This window comes from Anabrus simplex, chromosome 4 (genome assembly GCF_040414725.1).
Source record: "Anabrus simplex isolate iqAnaSimp1 chromosome 4, ASM4041472v1, whole genome shotgun sequence".
Lineage (NCBI taxonomy): Eukaryota > Metazoa > Arthropoda > Insecta > Orthoptera > Tettigoniidae > Anabrus > Anabrus simplex.
In genome coordinates this window covers 61,982,663-62,005,394 of record NC_090268.1, presented here as the reverse complement: position 1 = coordinate 62,005,394, position 22,732 = coordinate 61,982,663, and the positions used below count along the sequence as shown (strand labels likewise).

The 22,732-nt window shown below is 38.6% G+C and overlaps 1 protein-coding gene across 3 annotated transcripts in view; it reads right to left on the bottom strand.

The window, feature by feature from the left end:
• Positions 1–3,259: 3,259 nt before the first annotated feature.
• The window catches only part of LOC136871621 (RNA-binding protein 1), a 98,075-nt gene continuing 78,602 nt past the window's right edge, over positions 3,260–22,732 (bottom strand). For all 3 annotated transcript variants that reach the window (XR_010859774.2, XM_067145086.2, XM_067145087.2), the window contains one exon: positions 3,260–3,778. Coding sequence is in view for 2 of the 3 variants with exons in the window: in XM_067145086.2 (XP_067001187.1) it covers positions 3,769–3,778 (10 nt within the window). In the remaining variant the exon portion in view is untranslated. The remainder of the gene's footprint in view (positions 3,779–22,732) is intronic.

The following is a 22,732-nucleotide window of genomic DNA, read 5'->3' as shown; positions in this document are numbered from 1 at the left end:
GTGCAAGTAGGGGCAAAAGAACTCTATAGGTCGATGCCCCGAACAAATAGCATTTTAACATAAAAAAATAATTAAAAAGTAACCTACTCTGATAATTACAGTATTAAGAGGTAAAGGAGGTTTTTAACCAAAAAGTATTTTATACTAGTTAGAAATATTTTGTAGCTGCGTTATATCGGGTCTACCAATCCTTCACCTCGTTCTTGCCATATTTCAATCCATCTCCAAACTGTCTTAAGACTGCACGGTATTGCTTGGGGGACCATGCGAGCCTCCCACATGCCTATAATACGTCCTCGATTCACCTGTGATAGGATAGGAGCCATCTTATTACAATGTTACAGTATAACGCTGGAATACACACACTGTATTCAGCACTACCTGTTCACTTCCCTCCCCCCCCCCCCTTTCAGTACTGGAGTGGCCTTCAACACTATCCCTTTACTCTCTCCCCTCCTTTTCAGTACTGGAGTGGGGCAGTGTTGATTGTTTATGTCGGGACACCATTAATGTGCGTGCGTGTACTAGTCCATATTTATAGATAGATTAATGAACGCAACTTGTTATCTTCAGCTGAACAGACCTCTTCTCTACATGTGGGAGAATTACTCATGAAGAAATAAACGACATCTGTTTCACGTCCCATGGAATTCATACTGAAGTACAAATCCACACCGCATGTATCAACAGCGACTTTTCACTCTTACCAAACACCAGTTAACCTTTTCATTGCCAAAATAAAAAGCCTTGTGCTGAATTACTTTTAATAACTGACATGGGATACATACAAGTCAAAAATAACATGCGAATACCAGAGATCGTAATTTCTTGTCTTAAATTGATGCAGGCCCTACACTGATCGCTTTCTGACATAAAATCTAACTGAACTATGTCGAGAAAATTTAAGGTTACCAACTTTTATTTTTGCTATTTGCTTTATGTTGCACTGACACAGATAGGTCTTACAGCGACGATGGGATAGGGAAGGCTTAGGAAGGGGAAGGAAGCAGCTGTGGCCTTTAGGTACAGCCCCAACATTTGCCTGACCTGAAAATGGGAAACCACTGAAGACCATTTTCAGGGCTGCCGATGATGGGGTTCGAACCCACCATCTCCCAGATGCAAGCTCATAGCTGCGCGCCCCTAACAGTAGCCTACTTTGAGTTAAAATATATCTAAATTTTACAGCTGAAAAAGTATTATTCCAGATTAACCCTGGAAATTAATTAGAAATTCCTATGCATCTTGCTACGCAATCACTTAATCAAAAATTGCCCAGACCCGTTAATCAAGGGTTGTCTAAAATGCTAATTCCAAAAAAGCAAGTAGTTTATGTTTCAAAATTCCATGTCTTCTTTGGAAGTGTTTGATTCACATCTCTCCACGGTTTTAAACGTGATTTTGAACTCGGCAGTTTTCTCCACGACAAACCTATATCTGATGATTATGCTTGTTTAAAGGGGCCGATGATCTAGGTTATTGGCCCCAATATCTGTTTGTTTCATTAACTATTTCTTGCACAAAAACAGGCGAAAATAACTGAAAAAATTCCTAGAATATTGTTTTGTTCTGCAACAGACTTCGAGATAACACTATTGGCGTCATCAAATTGCACACAATTGGACTGAAGACATTACCTTGCTACTGGAACATCAGAAGATAGGTATGACTTCTTTCTTTCTCAGGTTTTGCACAATTCGTTGGTCAACTTCTGCACTTTTATTATACAGTAATCAGTATCAATGCTGTTATTCTCTAAATTACTAAATGCAGAACATTCATCTTCAGATTCTAATGTGGATAAAACCCCTAAAACCTTGAATTCGGCAAGACTGTAATCTTTGCTGGCGGACAACATAGCTTTCTCATATTTGACGTGGGCCTCTGCCAGCTTGCACATTGGACATCCCACAGCTGATACAGCAGTGCATCTTATTTGTAGTAATAATTCATTAACGAACATATCATCATTACATATCTTTCTATCTACTGCAGACACTACAGCTGTATACACCCACAGAGTTTGAACGAGTTCTCATGTCAACATTGCGAGTATTGCGCAGTTAGTATTGGATGCAGATCTCGCTTGTAATATTACGGGCTCAGCAAAGTAGCAGTCGTTCTCCTTGTTGTTGTTTTGTTTGCAACTGAAATTTAATAATACATCCACTAACTTTTTTTATGGTTATAGGAGAGGCTGAATATTTTGTCATGCCGAATTTCCTTTACATGCTGGTAAATCTAAATGAGGCCGATGTATATGAGTACCTTCAAACAATGCTAGACTCAGCCAGGATCAAGCCCACCAGCTTGAGTTCAGGATGCCACCATTCCACCATATGAACTACTTCGCCTGGTGCCTGAACTTCACTGTGGCACATTCAGGAAGATTTTGTGTGTGATAATAGGAAGAAGGTAGCTTGGAGGAACACACTGTAAAACTACTGAACAAGTGGACACAAGGATGTTAGATGATTAAGCAGGACACTGGTTGCAAAACAATAGCATATGGCAGTCAAACCAGTTGAACAAATTGGTCTGCAGTGACTGGCAAAACAGAGGTGAAGACTCACAGTGAAAACTGGCACACTGGCAATCAGTAAATGGGTTTTCCTCAATCTTAAGTCATTAACAAGATGTGGAGGAAGTATGCCTTGTGAAATACAGTAATTTTCAAGAAAATTTTATTTCTGCTGGCTCTAAAGAAAAATATCCATAAACCTAGGAGAGAGAGAGAGAGAGAGAGGAAGCTGTGACATATATTGCTGCCCCAGGACATCTGCACAAGCAAACTATCTTCAGCCAGAATTTTCAGGATTATTAAAACAAGAACTACTGAAATGCCTGTCACATTGTAGTGCTGTAATTCTACACATTTTGAATGCCTGGAGTACATATTTTGACTAGGGTACACCATGCGATACAATATGTGTGTGTGTGTATATATATATAAAGCACATTTTCACTACATATATTAGAAATCAATGGAACAATTGTTATTAGTAACGTATGTTTTACTGCTTTCCTCTTTAAAATAATTTCCGGAGCAGTATTTAAAAAAACCACAACGATCACCAATAAGCTTTTCAGCAATCATGAAAGGATATTGGGATTTTGAAATTGGTCATGAAAATACGAGACTGGATCAGAAACCATTAGTTAAAAACTGGCAAACCTGTGACAGCGAATGTTATTCTACGGACAATAATGTTACTACCCCAACAGAAACTTCATGGTCTAGAAAAATACAAAATTGATATTACTTAAAATAGGATTTTACTAACGAAAAGTTATCACTTCTAGTTACAAATGGTCATACAAAGATGAATATATTTCATCCATTAGTCAACAGTACAAGAGTATCACATGGTGTAAGTAGTGAAAATGGATTTGTCATTTATTACACTTAATACAGACAACAAACAATTCAAAAAAGCATTCCATGTATCATTGTTGCTGCATGTAAAATATAGCCAAGGTTAAAAATACATTTTCAAATTTATGCACAAGAGAGAACATGGCTTATTACAGACAGTAAAATCAAAATATATTTTTATATTATAATTCTTCCAGATCTGGTCCAATAAAGTTCTCATTTACCCAAGTAAGTTTCATTAACACGAGCACTTAATCTCTCATTCTCATCTACCTTAACCTAACTGAAGCTGTTCGAAGATTAGGAAAGAGGAGCTCCACAGCATCCGATTCATCTCTGCAGGAGATAGTATGGACTACCAGAAGGACCACACAAGAACAGCAACAGGGGAGTTAATAGAACCTGCAATCGTACCAAATAATGTTACCAAAGCTAATGAAAGAAACAAAACAAAACAAAAATAAATAAAACCTACAGAGAAGAGGAGGGGGGGTTAAAGATCAGGAGGTAAGGCATTCCATCAGAAAAATCATCCACCACAACAGTGGCCAGCATATCAGACACCACAATATAAAATTCTAATTCAAAATCAATTTCAGAACTCATTATTTCAAAGGGTTTAACCTGCACAGAAGCAGATGAAGTATTTTAAGAAATCTGAAGCCTCATAATTATTACTATCTCATGAACTATTGAGCCTAACATATCAATTTCCTGGCCAATATTGATCCAAGAAGTCGAAGATAGGGTCCAATTACAATTGAAAAAAAATGCAAACAAGATACAGTGGTTTAAATTTTTAGTCTCAGTCACAGTAGAAGAGGTTTTCCCACTTCACTTCAAGTTAACACCAATATTCAACAATTTCCCTCTCAATTCTAGCCCCATTCAATAAGAAATACAGAAGTTAATGGACTTGCATGCATCGAGTGTAAAGGTCTATTAATCATTATGTTCCACCCTTTTGCAACACACAAAGCAATAATAACAAAACTACCTATTTATGGTCACAAAATTTAAAAAAATGTGTAACAGCTGTTAAGATAGGATTAGTGTTCAAACCTTCTAAACAAGAGGGCGCATTTTACACTGAACCTCCAGTCCAAAAATAATTTGACTGGGTAGATGCCAAGTGCAGAGTAACCCTTTATAAGGAACCACTGGTTCTTAAGGTCATATTCGTACTCAGTCTATATTGAAGATGACCCTTATGTCTTTGATAGGGTTCCTGGAATGCTCAGTGGTTACTCATGGAGCCACTTCACGTTGTAGAGGTTGGCAGCCAAGAAATCGCTGTGCATTTGTTCTACGTGGTTACTCAAGGGACCACTAGCGCTCTGCGCAGTGAACTTGTGAACAGATGCATGGTTTATCAGTTGTTTTGTTAGCGAGGCTCTGTCTGCCATCTTCATTATTCACTAGTGTGCCTGTGGCAAGTTTTTGGCATGAAACAGCTGTCAAGTAGTGGCCTAGGAGACTGCAAATTGCAAATGAATTGAGGCAAGTGTACTTGTATGCACTACACTACATTTGTAAATCACGACTGTTTTTTAATGCAGTAATTCTAATAGCTTAATCCCGTTTATCTTCTACAATTAATTTTCTTACCTAGAAAACATATTTGCATTTGGCATAAATATGCTATTAGGCAGATAAGTGCACTGCGTGTGAAATACAAGCAAGCTGAATTGAGGTTAGTAGTGTAAATGTTTGACAGGATTAGGCTCAATTGTACTGCAGGAATGACTGTTCAAAAATAAGTTAACAAGTGTTTTGAATATTAGTAATATACAGGAATATATACACAATATATAACAAAATGGCTGGAATTGAAGACTTAGATGACTTGAGAGGAATGTCCCATCAGAAGTCGTGTAGCTGATGCTATATCAGAAGAATAGGTGGAGGATTCTGATATTGGTGGGGACTGATGCAGAAGATTGCAGAATCTTGCCAGAAAGTATCACCGCCACAGTTCCACAAGAAGTGCAACACCTGGTGGATCCCACTCGACTTCACATGTAGGGGATGGTGATGTTGAAATGCAGGATATTCGACCAGGATCTCCATGCAGAAACATTCGTGATAGCTGATAGCAATAACAGCGACGTGGAGCTTGAAATTCCCGACGCAGTGGATGAAGTAAACATAAAATTTAACCAAAAAAAACCTTGCAAACATAAATCATACAAACAAATGCCATTTACACAGCCCTACGGGCCTAATGTAGAGATAAATTTATTATCTCCGTTCAGTATTTTTTCTCTTCTTACTGTATCTTTCATGCAGCATATTGTGGATATGAGTAATTTATATGCTTTACAAGAAGGTGTGAACTTGAACATTACAGTTGAGGAACTGAAAGCTACTCTTGGTGTCCTGATCATCATGTGATTTCATGCTCTTCCTGGTATGAAGCTTTACTGGTCATCTAACCCAACTTTCACGTACCGAGAATTGCAAACATCATGCCCCTGAAGAGATTTTTGAAAATAATTTGTTTCCTGCACTTGAACACAATACTACAATGCCGAAGAGAAGAGAAACAGGCTTTTATAAACTTTACAAACTGAGACCTTTGTTGAGTGAACTGAACTGTATTTTAGAAAAGCCTTCAAGTCGATACTTATCAGCTGATGAAAGCATGGTCGGTTTCAAAGGTAGATCTTCACTGAAGCAGTACCTACCAATGAAACCCATAAAGCGTGGGTTCAAAATCTGGACAACTGCAGGTGCAGTTTCTGGTGAAAGGTGAAAGAGTAGTCCTTAAACTTGCTACATCGTTTCAGACTTTGGGATATTGTATTTTTTTTTTTATAGTTTCTTTAGCGACATTCCTCTTTTTTGGAAGCTATTAGATGGAGGACTATTTGGCTGTGGGACAATATTACAAAGTCTAAAATATTTTCCTAAAACTGGATAGAGAACTTCAGATGGGTCAGTCTATGTTTCCTCTGACTAAACTTCCAAATCAGTGGTTATCATTAGCAACATGCATAATGCTGATGATCATACTACAGTACAGAGAAGAAACAAGAAAGGTGAGAAAGAAACTGTTCCTTGTCCACGTTCTATCAGTGATTACAATAAGTACATGGCGGGGGGGGGGGGAGTGGATAGATTTGATCAACTGCTTGAGGCATACTCAATTTCATGGAAGTCCAGGAGGTGGTGAATGTTGTATTATCTAATTGATGCTTGCATTGTCAATGCATATATATTACACCATGAAACGATGAAACTCGAAAATAACAAAGAAAAGCCTATAACACATCTGATATTCCGCAGCACATAAGCAAATGAACTTATTGGAAGGTTCAGGAGTAGAAAGACTCAAGGTCCAAAGGGAGTGAATGCCACTGTAAGCAAATCTAAATTGAAGAAAAATACTGTGTGCCCTCAGGATACTTTGCAACTTGTAAACGCTGGATCGCATTTGCCTGTGAAAGATACTAAGCGTCGATGTGCTTACCGCAGCACGAAAGCTAAACCAACACTAAGCTGTATGCTATGCAAAGCATGTAAAGTAGCACTCTGCAGAGACTGATTTACTCCTTTCGATTCCAAAAAGTTATTACAGTTTTGATAGTGACTGCTGTAATTGACAATAGCAATTTTAATTGGAGATGGGATAATTTTAATTTTTCTTGTGAATCTGTATGCAAGATTGTGTTCAGACATTTTATCAATACAAATGTCAATTTAGGTCATTATGAACCCTTTCATAATTAGTGAATAAATTCAAAATTAATCCGAATATGTAAATATCATTACTAAAAATAAGTGGTTCATTAAGTGACCACTATCAAGACAGGTACATGGATAGTGGTACCTCAGGGAACCACCCAAAATTCATAATATTTATATTGCAAAATATTTTTGTGTTTAAATTATTGGTACAAACAGTCAATATACATAATAATAGTACTTATAAAATAATAAAGCAAAAAAAAAAATAGTTTTGCACCTTAAAGGGTTAACATACCAACAATTAAGACAAACTGCCAAAAAAATTCCTCACTCTCTAAAAAGCTTATTTGAATCTGTGATCTTAAGATCACAAGTCAAAAACTTCACCTCAAATCCAGTGAGGCACAAGTTCACCAGATGCACAATGATCAATGTCAAACTTATATGAACATAAAGGGAAAGTTAAATTGATTTCTAAATAAAATACTCAAGTGGCTCACTTCACTTTTACATATCTGATAATGTATTTTTTTTAATACGACAAATAGAAATATATACCAACGACCAACATAAATAACGACTTACACGTACGTAACTTTTCACATTTGTAAGTAAAAGTAGTTTTAGATGGAAATGAAGTATGGCTATGTGGCAGTGAAGGAGATGAAATGCAAGAGTCCTGATCTAGCAGTTACACTGAAGCTATGCATTCCAGTTAAAGAAATAAACTATTACTCTGAACAAACATGAAAGTCACGCAGAGGGATCACATTTCTACAAGCGAGAGCATGTGAGATAATGTTCAAAGAGATCACTGCATATTGCTGTTCCAACCTGAAGAAATCAGTGCAAGTTTTTCTTTCACCCTGAAATGCACGTATGGTCCTGTGATTAGGAAGTTGCTTCATTGGCAAATAGTACAGTCACATACAAAATCATAGCCTTGCTGCAGAACCTGCCAGAAGTAAGCCCTATCCTAAACAAAAAAATGGAAGTCACTGTTATGCAACTATTGGAAGACAACAAATTTAAACCAATACCCGGTATTTTGCCTGTGAAGAACATACAGCATAACTGTTGAGCTGTTTCCACTAGACAAATTTCATGACAACCGTGGAAGACAGTACTGCAACTGCTACTTTTACGGCTTTGTCACACTTTCGCTGCACCCAATATCCAGAAGATAGTCTTCCCATTACGCAAAGTTAATGGACAAAATTAATGAAAATGATATGGCTTGGATGATGATCACAGTAGTATGTGGCACAAGGCTGTGATGGTTCTGGCACTCTCATAATACTTCCTGTAAGTTGGTACATCAATTTTTCAATTGCAAAACCCACATCTACAAATAATGGATAGGTGAATAAACAATGTATTTCATACATTAACAATGTTATTAAAAAAATAATTTAGCTTAACTTACCTTGACAAACCAGAGCTCCTCGGATGTTTTACAACATATCCAACATGCGACAATTTCTCAACGTACTGACGAATACAGAACTAATGAAGTTAGGGTTGTAGTACACATTCATGTTGAAAGGATGGGAGGGACAGGGGAGCATATCAGAGTGATTCTATGTTAACTCCCACCAGTGACATTTCAACAGCCAATACAACTAGTAACTTGTTTTTAAGTACATATAACTAATAATTTGCTATGTAAAAAAGCACTTGAAAATAAGACTTTCAGAAAAATAAACTTCCTACTTTTTGTATTTAGCACAGCAACAACAGTTCCAACATGTTGGGTGTGTCACTACACTGAAAGAGACCATTTCCATCTTTATTCTGTACAGTACACTGCAAACTTCTCTGCAAGGTATATTTTATTGGGGGGCCTGCTAGTAACCTAAATCTGTTTTCCGTCTTTTCCCTGGGATATTCCCTTTTTACCTGCATTAAATTTAGAGGAACATGGCTCGAGTATGTTTTTCATACACTGCAATCATCTTGAAACATATTTCGAACAAACACCTAAATGTCAAAAAAAAGGTTTTCAAGTTCTTTATAAGTCAAACAAGCTACAGCTTACCATCAAGTGTCAGTCTGTAAAGTGGGCTAGCAGTAATCCCAGAAACACTACAACGAAGAAAAATGAACTACATTAATCACAGCAAGCCATCAGCCAATCACCCTTCAAACTAACGCCTGTGGTTATCAGCGACGTTATTCTTGAAAGTGGCGTGAGTGAGCATGCCAGTTTCTAAACAGAAGCATATGAGTTTAGTGTGCTGAAACTCAGGAATAAGATCCCAAGTACTGTAGCAAAACTGAAGTGTCATTCGAATATTTATGCTGATCAACTAGTATGCATAGAAAGAAGCACCATTGATATATTCCTTTCTTTGTAGAATTTTTCTGAGATACTTTTAGCTTTTCTGTAATAATTTTTCCTTAATAGTGCGGCAAAATCCATAATAAATACGGGCAATCCATAATAATTAGCACCTCTATGTTATGCAAATTACACGGGTAGGTTTTAAAACACAGGACATTTTAAAAGGAATATTAAGAAGATAGAGTTATTGCTTTTTAAGTTCATTATAATAACTGAAGTTCTGATTAACAAGAACAAGGGGGGGAGGTATTATCTACAAACATTTAATTTTACTCTCAAACAATGTTGCCGGATAGAAAGTAAAAGTTGTACGTACAGAACCGCCGAAATGTCCCTACGTCTTCCCTACAATATCATATTCCCCCCCACTTTGAATATTTTTTTTTTTTTTTTTGGCAATTGGTAAACTCTAAAATATAACCTTACACTAACTTGAAATAACATAACCCCAATAATGATATAGATGTTAATTCCCATAGGGAATCTGAAATACTTGTCCCGAATGAGTAAATTTATTACCAATATAAATGGTCCGTTATTGTACATTATAAATTTTCCAGCGAACTCATTCCTGGTTACCACCGTTTTGGCCCCGTGTGTTAGGATATATTAACACTGTTAAGATTAATGCACATCATGAGCTGTTTAAAAAAGAAGGCAGGGGGAGGGGGCTGATTAGCTCAGTGGCTTAGCAGCTGGCTTCCCTCTCGTAAGGCTGGGGTTCAAAATCAAATAAATCGTGCATTAAGATTTCCGTCTTATCAATTAACTGTTTAAAATTACTAAACAGAAATAATTACCATAGCCTAAGCCTACATAAAATTACGCCCACGTCCATACACGAGGATCAAACTGCTGTGAATGTAGAATTGGCCTTTATTTACCCACTTAATGATGCCACACACCCAAAAATTTGCACACTGTTGCTATACAAACAATTCTTAATACTTCATGCAAATTATTTGGTCATGCCATCAGCATCTATTTTAACAATCCACAGCAAACATATTTAATATGACAATCTGACTGAAATGCACAAATCCTGGAGCCTGACATGCCTTTCACCTACAGTTACTAGTAAATATTTTAGCCTACTCAGAATGATCTTGACTATGTTACTTTAATGCGTTACATTTCCTACCATTGCAAACTTTTGAATTAAGAATAAGTGTGAGCCATTTCCATGAAATTGAAACAAATTACCGTATTTACGCGAATAATACCCGCACAATTTTTTTTTAATTGGGGCACGAAATTGGGGTGCAGGTTTTTATTTGCGTCAATGTTGGCATTTTTTTTTTTCAAAATCAGCCTTCCTAAATATAGGGTGCGGGATTATTCGGTGGCGGGTAATCGCGTAAATCGGGCAGCGGGGATTATTCGCGTAAATACACGTATTTCTGTGAATAAAACCCGCACGTTTTTTTAAAAAATTTGAGGCACGAAATTGGGATGCAGTTTTTTGCATCAAAGTTGGCATTTCTTTTTTTCAAAATAAGCCTACCTAAAGTAAGGGTGCGGGGATTATTCGCGAAAATACGGTATGTCCCACAGTTGACAGGGTTAATCTTAATTAAGCAACGACTGACAAATCATATTAAAGAGGAATGAGTTAATTCAGCCAAACATTTCAGTTTCTGTTCACTTTTATTACGCCCTACACTATTTCTGTGCTTCAACTGTTGAATTTTACTGGCATTTAATATTCTGTTACAAAGCATGCAAGAAATCAGCTTTAAATTTATCTCCTTGAGGAGTCAGCCAACCCCAAAACTCATTTTCTTCTCACCATTTATCCTCTCCACACTTTTCCAATCTTTAAAAGATGTCCCCTATTTTCACGAACCCTTTGAAGTGTAGACGGGCCTTACTGTTCTTCGGGTGACACAGACTGTACTAAACTAAATTAACAAAGAAATACACTCTCAACTCACCAAAATGAACTGTAAAACACAAAACTACAGTACTAATGGCAGAAGATACTACCAGCCAACAGCAGACCAGTGAAGCGCCAAGTCACCATCATGGATCAAATTTGGGGCATTCACACCCAGCATGACAACTTTTTCACATATTTTCTGTACGTAGGGTATGTATTGGATAACAAGCTTCTGGAACTTAATTTAAAAACTGCATTTATGCTGTAATGCTAATGTATCCATTCAAAAAAGGTTTTAATGCAGAAAGTATCTATGATTTTAAAAATTTTGTTTTGCTGAAAATTCCCTACACAAAATTCAGGTGAAAAAGTACCTACAAGTAGGGGAAACTTCCTACATCTGGCAACATTGCTATGAAAGTAAATACCTGGAATTATGCTATCAGTAAGATTGAATTGTTAACTACACAACACTTGAACAAATGCAATACTAGGTACGTCTCACACCTTGCGTAGGCCATCTTAGAGTGGTTAGCACAAGTATATCTTAAATTCACACTCCACTCCCATCCACAATCACTATCGGTCCCTATCTCTCTCTCAAAGTACTAATCGCTACTATGAATCGTGTCATGTCTACATATCAGTCTCTCTCATCATTCTGTTTGGGTCCAGTCTTAGATCAAAAGCTTAATTTTGACGTGACAAGCGTTTTCCAGGTATATTTCCTTCATTTTTATTTCCCTATTTTGCCAGAAAACAGGTACCCTGTTTATTGTGAAAGGAAGAGTGCATTAGCCTTCCTTACAGACATAGCAAACATTTAAATATGATGTTTCACCTCATGGAAAGTACCAAGACATGCAACATATCTATGGCATCCCCAGCCCAAAGGTGTCGGAATTTTTTAAGTACCTATCTCCTACGTGGCAACTGATCGTGAGATCACTGGACATCAGAACAAGCATCAGTGCTGCCAAATAATTTTCTGCTCTTCAACATTCACAAGAAATCTCTTAAAGCACTACATCATACTGAGTGAAGTTAACTTATGTAAAGAAACGTTTATATGAAGGAGTGCACGTTAGATTTTTTAACTGCATCTGAGAACTGATTCAGCCTACGTGATTACAATTGAGGAGCTCTGACAGTGAGATAGTGGCCCAAGTCTCCAAATACCAAAAGAGGATTTGTCGTGCTGACCACACGACACCTCGCAACTTTTACACCTTTGGGCGGACAAGCAGCGCCCTAGTGGTCGAAAAGTGTTGGTGATTTTTAACGACCTTTTGGCTGCTGTTTTAACACTCCTCCAGTTGAAGATAAGTCCTCTGCTAAGGTCAGTTGAAAGTCCAGTCTATGTAGGCGCCCGTTTTTTGATAAATTATAAACGCATTCAAACACGCCAGATCCATCAGGTAACGGAACATCTTCTGGTAATATTTCTTTAGGCGTTCTTTGGCAAGTTTGTAGCTGGGGACTTGGCCAACATTTTTATCCACTCCTCAATATTCTTGTTGTAATCTAGAACAAGGGATGGTTTATAGATTACTCCTTGTCTGAACATTGCTCATGCTGTCATCATGGATTGTGCTGACTAAGGTAACATCAATACCTGCCAACTTTACAAAACCAAAAATCAGGAGATTTTTATATAAAAGTCACGATAAATCAGGAGATACAACTGGTCAAAACTGCTTATTCTACATGTCCTGCACAGTACACAAGAAATCTCTTAAACTAGGGTATATTACAACACTTATTGTCTCAAAACCCAACTGTTTCTGTACAAGATTACAGGGCTAAAAATTACTCTTCTGTATTCCCTCACAGGAAGCATGTGAGCGAGATCATCAGTCCCTGATAAGACTTCAGAAAATAGTATGAACTAATGTTTCACACGTGCGAATCAGTCATGCAATTCGATGCCATTACTTAGCAAATGGCAAATATGGATATATTGCACCACGCTCCCGTGTGATTATGCGAAGCGCAATGCTCTTTTTGTCAAGTAATAAATTAAAATTCACCAAAATTGTCTAAAAATGGCTCCTAAAATTTCTATAAAAGTCACTAGTCGCTAATTTTGAAATTCTGTTACTAAATTACTAAAAAAGGACTCCAAATTTCGTGACTAGTCTCTAGAATCGACTAGACTGATGTGTACTATCAAATCATAAGTTGTGAACGAACACGAACATAGCACGCGAGAACGAGAGATTGACAATCGCTATAGTGTCGTGATACACAGGTTACAATAAACTTCCGGCTACTGGCGTACAAAGCTGAAATGGCGGTATTTGAAAACAAATGTTTTTCACAAAAAAAAATAAGCCAAAATCGGGAGTAATAGAATAATCGGAAGGCGGGGAAAACTGTCGAAAATCTGGAGTCTTCCGCCTCAATCGGGCAAAAATGGCAGGTATGTAACATCCCTTTTGTCTTTCCCCAGTAGTCGAGAAGGTGTTGGTGATTTTTAAGGACGTCCTTTTGGCTCCTGTTCTGATGCTGATGCTTGTTTAAAGGGGCCTAACACCTAGGTCATCGGCCCCTAATGCTACAAAAGGAGACAAAATGCAAAGACAAATTGAAAGCCCAAAAACATCCACTGACCATAATTCAAAACGTGAGGACGAAAAATGAATGGATGGATATGAATTTAAAACGATCAGTGGAACCGACCCACGGTGCCTCACATGGACAGAAGCTGGCGTAGAACAATAGTATTACTGACCAAGGGACTGCTTCTACAGCACAATACTGAGTCGATGATACTTGTGAGCGAAAGGGGTCCAAAATCCAAGTCAGCGGCCCCTCACAGTGGTACTTATCGCTAGGAAAGTAGAACCATGGTATTTGTCCTGTTGCGGTACTAATCAAGAGTAGTGTAGTCTCGCGGTTTTCCTCACATTACGGCGCTACTCACAGGTAATGAAATTCGCACATGTAATACAGACCTAATGTGTTTCGCACATTGTGGCACCATTTACAGGCAATGCAAAACATGGTGTTCATCACATAAGGGTACTAACCACAGGGACTCGTACTATCCCGTGGTGTTCTTCATGTAGTGCGTACTAACCACAGGCAAGCCAGAACCATGGGTTCCCTCATCCCATGGTGTCGCTCATATACTGCTACTAATCACAGGTACTGTAAAAGCCGTCGTGTTCTCGTTTGCTATGAATTACAAACCTATTTGGTACCCAAAATAGTGGTACAACGCACAAGTAAAAACGACCAATCGTGCTCCCCGTATTAATCACAAGTAGTTTCATGGTTCTAATTTGATCATCCTTTTTAGTTGCCTCTTACGACACGCAGCGGATACCCTGGGTGAATTCTTCATCTGTGCCCCCCACCCACAGGGGGTGGCTGCTGTTCTACTACTCCTCCATTTGAAGATAAGTCCTCTGCTAAGGTCAGTTGAAAGTCCAGTCTACATAGGCGTCGCCCTTTTTTATGATAAATTATAAACGCATTCAAAACACCAGATCCATCAGGTAACCAAACATCATCTGGTAATATTTCCTTAGACGTTCTTTGGCAAGTGTGTAGCTGGGAACTTGGCCATCATTTTTATCCACTCCTCCCATAATCGTGTTAGAATCAACAATGGATGGTTTATGGATTACTCCTCGTTTGAATATCGCTCATACTGTGATCAGCGATTGTGCTAAGGTAACATCCCTTTTGTCTTTCCATTTCATGATCATTTGCTTTTTACGAAAGGCTGCAATTGTTTCCCCCTTCTGCAGTCTGGCCCTCTTCACTGTGTCTGGGTATTTCTTTCTGTTGATTCTCATAGTCCCCACATCATCAGTATTTCTGCAACACAATGTGTGAACTAGTCTTGGACTGGTATACCAGCTGTCAAGATAGAGGCAATACCCTTTATCAAAAAGGTTGTGAGTGAGTTCTAGTACAACTCTGGACGAAATGTTCTCACCAGGATATCTTTGACCATACACTGTGTCCTTGCCAGTATAAATTACAAGATTCCACAGATAACCAGACCCACTTTCATGAAGTTTATAGAATTTCATGCCAAATCTGTCTTTTAGATGGAATAAATTGCACCCGGCCCAATCGTCCTTTTCATAGGAGGGACTCCATCTACACGTTTTGCTCAGGAGTGTATACAGAAGAAAATCTTGATTGTAGGTAATCAAGTACCGGCTGAATTTTGTACAGCTTTTTGTTGTGCAGGTTAGGATCAAATTTGGAATTGTCGGAGAAATTAAGGAACTTCAAATCTTTCCTCAGAGAATTTTTGAAAAGTAAGGAGTTGCGATACTTTCCTGTTTTGAGAAGTACATGCTGTTTTCTGGATTATAAACTATCCCCTGCAGCATTAGAAGTCCAATTAGAGCTTTTATCACAGTTGGATTTGTATCCACCCAATCTCTCGCTTTAAATTTCAGATGGGCTTCTAAAAACTGTTTAGCATACACATTGGTCTGTTCGGCAATAAGTTGAAACATATCACCTATGAACCGTTCAAAATATTCCAACACATAGGATTCATCATCAAAATCCACATTTACACCACTAGCACCAGAAAATACAAATTTCTGACATGAAACACCATGCGGCAGGATGTAATGTATGGTACATTAATAACATCCTAGTGTTTAACCCTCAGACTTTGAACCAAATTATTAGTACCCACAGCTCTTAAGAAAAATTTCAGCATACTCAACAAAGATTAAAGAATTCATTAGTTATTGACTAAATGGCTGCAATTTGCAGGAAATGCGTATTAGCAGTTCCAGCTCACTATTTCTTCACTAAGCAAAGACGTAAACCTATATTTACACTTATATTCATTAACTTAAGAGACACATTAAAATTGATCGATTTTTAACATTGCGAATGGCAGCAAACTCACGTGTATTCTTGATATCTTGATTTCTGTACTGAACTGTAGTAGAATATAAACATATAGTGATTTAAAAGACAAGCCCAATTATTTAAATGCTACGCTGTTTCAATAGTTCCAAATGCTCCATCTCGACCTTTGTTCAAATAACAAGTAGGCGAAGGGTCACCCTGCAGTTAAGCAGGGTAAAATGAATACCCTCTATAGCAGGGATGGCGAACCTATGCCACACGTGTCACTATATGATTTTTCACGAGAGTTTAATCCTGATGTAAACAAGGCATGTCCACGCCTCAGCCAAAGAAAGAGTTGTGATTCGCTGAGAGTGTAGTATCAACCTCCGCCCCGTCAACGTCTCGTGTTCGGACATACAGTGCTGCACATATGACCTAAAATAGACGAGGAACAGTTTTTGAGGTGTGTGAAACTAAACAGAGGGGTCTGAAGGGAGATTCTGGATTCCGTTCACTTATTTTATTAAAAACATTCACAACTCACTGTCTATGGTCACTTCTGAGCGGTTTTTCTCTTTTGTGCTTCACTACAGGCGATGGTCCTACCTCTTGCTCCATTTCTCTCACTATGAATACTGACACTGACAGCTGCTGCAAGATGCAACACCTTATCTCCACGCTGTACAGCTTGGGACTTTCCCTGACTATGAGAAGACTTCCTGCATTACACCACGCCTTCTGCATTCATATCTCGTTATTTAATCACTGTTTTATTTAAAAAATAAAAAATTTATATATACTGGCATATATGACAACCATATTTTAATTTGATTACGTACTCCTTCCGACTATCTAAATGTAATAAACTAAGATAAAATTAAATTAATGTGACGTACTAATTTTCTTCAAGCTCGCATACAGTCCAGTGAGTGCGACGGTTGATTCTCCAATCAACTACGTATATGTCCACGTGCAAAGCCAAGATGCTCCGCCTATTTGTTTACATCAGGATTAAACTCTCGTGAAAAATCATATAGGTGACACATGATTTCAGTGGTACGCCACATGAATATTTTATTTATACGTCTTGTACTAGTCTTGTACTATAGTGTTTCACGTGTAAGAAATAAATATCGAAAATCTCAATACAAGTTCCATTCGGACGTGCAATATGGCAACTGCTACACTCATAGGTCCGGAAGTCAAGTGAGATAGTGTCTTCTGGTGGTTTTGTATATGGCCATCGCAAACATGTTTTCGGTGCCAAAATGAACAGAAACTTAACAAAGGTGGTGACCGTATTTTTTCAAGAACTCCGGCCAAGGGAATTCGGACTGATAAAAAAATGTGTTGCCTGTGTTCGAAAACAATTTTATCCCCCACATTTAATGTAAAGCGCAATTTCGAGACTCGTCATTCAAATGTTGGTTCCATTTCATATGAAGAAAGAAGAGAGTTTGTTTCACAAAATATCAAACATTACACAAAACAAACTACCGTATTTCACGGCATAATCGTCGCCACCGCGTAATCGTCGCATCCTTTATTTTCAATACAAAAATCGGACTTTAAACCTTTAATTACATAATCGTCGCACGTCCAAATTTTGTTCACTAATCTGGTTAAAAGGTAAATGGAACTGCAACGTAAGTTGCACATGAATGCGCAATTTAAATACGTGTATGGTTTATGGGCAATTTGGCAACACAGTCACGTTTGCGACATGTTGCACAACGTATAAATAAATAATACCGGTATATGTACGACGCATGGCTTACCGGTAGACTATCGGCAGTTTGACAACGTGGTCGCGAGGCAGTGTACTATTTATTCACCACCTACATATTATGCTTACCGGTAGGCTATCGGCAGTTTGACAACGTGGTCGCGAGACAGTGTACTATTTATTCACCACCTACATATTATGAGTTCCCATTTGAAATACGTAAGGCTGCAATTTATCGCTTATCCATACCTGCCAACTTTTAGAAACCAAAAATAGGAAGATTTTTTTATTCCTGAATTTCATTACATATATTCCACCACGGTCTAGGTGAAAAAAGGTCGAGATAAAAGGCATACATATCTACAGTTACAATGCGAATTGACCGTTAAATTTCAAATCTAAAACTACCAAAACATAAAAATGGTTACAAGAAAATGTACCTTATCATTATCATTTATGACACTTAAACGAATAATAATATTTATGTCACACCGACACACGCAACAAAATGCATAATATCGTATTTTCTCGCGTAATTAACGCACTTTTTGACGAAAAATACAGGCGAAAACTTCGGATGCGTAAATTATTCAAGGAATTAAGATATTTACAATTCATTTACATTTAAAAGATACATCAAATATAATATAAGAACACAACTGGTTCAACTCGTTTGCGGTTATCGTCATTTGGCGTAAAATTCCGGAGTGAGATTTTTCCTGAAAATTCAAATAGGGTACATCGGGTAAGTTAGACACAGGGGATTGAAGTACCGACTGGAAAATATTCTTCCCATTACGAGCTGACAATACGACCTGGAGTGAAAACATGAACTAATAAAAGTACAATTCATGTAATGCCATAACAATGACATACCGGCAAAAAAAATGTCCAACACGAGAAGGGCCGGGCATCGAAGGAGGGACCCTGCTACATTACCCCAAACCGTTCGTATCCAATCTTGTACAAGTGACGTGTCCATCCATCCTTCTTCTTGAATACGAACGTGGATCACTCGCGGAAATTTTGCTTTGGGCATTGTTTTTCGTTTTAGATCAATGTAAGGTGTAAGCTTTCTGAGATCAGCTGTGATAGCAAGCATTGCAGTACATCGTTGTTTTTTGCTTCCGGTAGCGCGTACGATACCACTGTATGATCCTTTCTTATCGATTGTTCGACTTTGTGGCATATGGAAACTGATTGGCGTCTGATCTGCGGTTCCTATAAGGGAGATCAAATATTCCTTACTTTACGCTTCTCAATCACAAAACGATGAAAATGGTTTAAATCATTCGTCATTTTTTGGCATGATGATGTTCTTCGCCGAAGAGGAAGTCCATTTCTCTTCATAAAATTAATCAAGACTCGGCTAACCTTCAAATCCGAGACACTGATTCCATGTGCAGCGGTTATTTCACATTCTTTAAAATACGGTACTGCATTTCGTGAGAAATTGCTTATCCAACGTTGCGTCACAAAATCATATATTTAAGCAGATCCTTCTCTACCTGCGGAAACTTGCCGCCTTTTGGTCCGCGAAATGCTTTGCGAGACATGTTGGCCGCTTGACGTGCACTTCTGTTACCGCGGTAGCGCACGTTTCATTTGGGCATTGAATACTCGCTGCCCTCTTCCCGTATGTTTCGGCGTAATTGATCACCGTGAGTTAGTATGATGCAGTATTACTCGAATAATGTGGACTGACAATTTTGAGATCACAGAATGTCCCGTACCCGAAACACTCTTAAAACTAGTGCCGGCTAATAACAGCACGTTGCCCTATATCTGGAATGCCCACTTTCGCAATAGGAAGCCTGCTACTTGAGTAGTTGACATCGTTATTTCGAAACGCATCCGGACCTGCGTGATGGATGTTCGAAGTTGTGGGAGCGTCAAATACGTGAACATTTGTTTTTTGTCCACTTTGGACCCAAAAATATTGGGATGCGTAAATTATGCAAGGGCGTTAATTACGCGAAAGAATATGGTAGTTTCTTTATCAGACGGTAAAATGAACGGAAATTTATAGGTATCTCTGAACACTTGGAGATAACGTTTGTTATATTTTTGGCCTTAACGAGAAAATAAACTACCTGAAACTGTCACCGACACAACCCCCTTAAAAACATTCAACTCATTAAAATGATGCACTTAAATACGCGAAACTACCACATACAAAACAATTCTATATGTTCCATACATTATTAACATACGACTTTGGCAGTGGGGGAAAGCATACAAATGCAAGAAAAAAAGGGGCCTAAAACTCCGACGAAACTACGCACAGAAACGATGTTAACAGCGCGCGAACAACAATAATAAACTCATTCTTTCATCCCGATTAACTGAGTCGCCAGCGCGCGCCAGCCTGTCTTGCTTGCAGGACAATTGCCGCCCCGAATCCCCAACTGTATAAAGCGGACACGCTGCTGTGGTGAGCGGGAAACACGATACACGACGGCGCAGGACGAAATACTCACGAAATAAAGCATCAAATAAATACTCTTGAAAATGAGGTTTCGTAAATTACACAAACACATAAGAATTTATCATAGGGGAAGAGTATTGGCCGTACTAGAAGTTATATTGGTCAAAAATAGGAAGAAGTAAAAATAAATCGGAAAATCGGAAGACGAGTTAAAAACCGGAAAGTTTCCGGGTAAATCGGAAGGGTTGGCAGGTATGCTTATCGGTAACGTCGCCAGGAAATACCGGCTAGGTAGGTTGAATGGACCTCGAACCAGCCCTCAGATACAGGTAAAATTCCCTGACCCGGCCGTGAATTGAACCCGAGGCCTCCGTGTAAGAGGCAAGCACGCTACCCCTACACCATGGGGCCGGCTCCTGTGTTATTGCGCACGAAGTGAAATCCAAGACGATAACGCAGATTTCCACGGAATTATTCAGCCGAATTATTTACGATGTCTCAGTTGTCATCGCTAGACTCTTATCTTACTACTACGTCATAAGTGTCCGGGCATGGGATGAAAACTTTTATCCAAGCAGTCAAGATAATTATTATCCAATGCTATTAAAGTTTTATTTTATAAACTCGTCAGTAATGTAATGTAAAATCATCAATAACTGGGAAGAAATATTAACCTAATTACCGTATGTTTAAAAGAAATTGAAAAACATGAATGTTTGTTACTGACGTCTCGGAATACAGTCAACTATACAGTAGATCTACACCGCGCTAGCTAGAGCTCCGGTTTGCGAGCTTTGCGCAAGCGCAGTAGTGTGTCGCAACCAACGAGCTAAACTGATAAATTGTTGCATGCTTCCTTGCTAACAGTATTGGCTGCTCTGGAATGGACAGATCACAGATGTATTTATTTGTTTCAGATTTACGTGATTACTGTAGACATGTGTGCATGAGAATTTAAGTTTTTAATTTGTGTTTTGGGTGTTTGCAGAAATAATTTGTTTTAATAGTGAACAATTACGGAAAGTCATTTATATCGCAAAACATTAACGTGTGAAGCATTTATAAGCGATTATGGGTAAATATAGAAACTATTCTGCGGGCTTCAAGCTAAGCTTAATTGCCTTCGCTGAACAGCACGGGAACAGAGCTGCAGAAAGAAAATGTTCTGTGAGTGAAAAGTTGGTGCGTGACTGGCGGAAAGTAAAAAACAAGCTAAGAAGCACAAACCCTTCTAGACGCGCGTATAGAGGTCCTAAAACAGGGAAGTTTCCTATAACTGACGAAGAAGTGTTTAGGTACGTCAGTGAAATACGTAACAATGGCTGCAGTGTATCATATGAAATGTTACAAATTAAGGGACAGGATGTAGCGCGCAAACACAACATACCGGTAACTCAGTTTAAGGCGACTCGTGGGTGGATTAAGGGGTTCATGCGACGACACAATCTGTCAGTGCGAAGGAGAACACTAAGCCAAAAGTTGCCTGCTGATTACACGGACAAGATTGTAAATTTTCACCGATTTGTCATACGTTTGCGCAAGGAAACTTCGTACTTGCTTTCTCAAATCGGTAATGCCGACCAGACTCCAATCTTTTTTTTTGATATGCCTCGCAACAGCACTATTGCACTAAAAGGATCACTGAGTGTATTAATGAAAACCAGCGGTAGTGAGAAGTTGCGATGCACGGCAATGCTAGCCATTACAGCTGACGGGAGAAAGTTGCCGCCTTACATCATTTTCAAGAGGAAAACGATGCCTAAGAATATACAGTTTCCCCGTGGAATTCATGTACGAGTGCAACCAAAGGGTTGGATAGACTTAGAACTCATGCTGGACTGGGTTAAAACTGTGTGGAATAGAAGACCTGGTGCACTACTAAAACAACCAACGCTGCTTGTTTTAGATAGTTTCCGAGGTCACCTCGTGAACGAAGTGAAGCAAATTCTCACTACAAATAAGACACGACAGATAGTCATTCCTGGTGGCCTAACATCTGCTTTGCAGCCACTAGACGTATGTGTTAATAAACCCTTTAAAGACCACTTACGTCGATTTTACGAGTGGATGATGAGCGGCGATCAGCAATTGACGCCCGCCGGAAATATCAGGCGTCCACCCTTGGACTTGTTATGCTCGTGGGTGAAGAAGAGTTGGGATCTTATACCACCTGAACTAGTCTCCAAGAGCTTCAAAAGGACTGGGATTTCGAATGCACTAGACGGTTCCGAAGATGACGCAGTGTGGCAGGGAGACGAAGAATCTGATACTGGTATTAACAGCGGCGAGGACGGCGCATCAGATAGCGAAACCTGCGATAGCGACACCGAAGATTTGGAATAAATTGCGTACCGGTAAGTCCGCATTTCACAACAAAGCAATAATTTTTGGCAAGTGTAATATTTTAACTTTAATACTCAAATTAATGACAAATTAACTTAATACGTTCATTT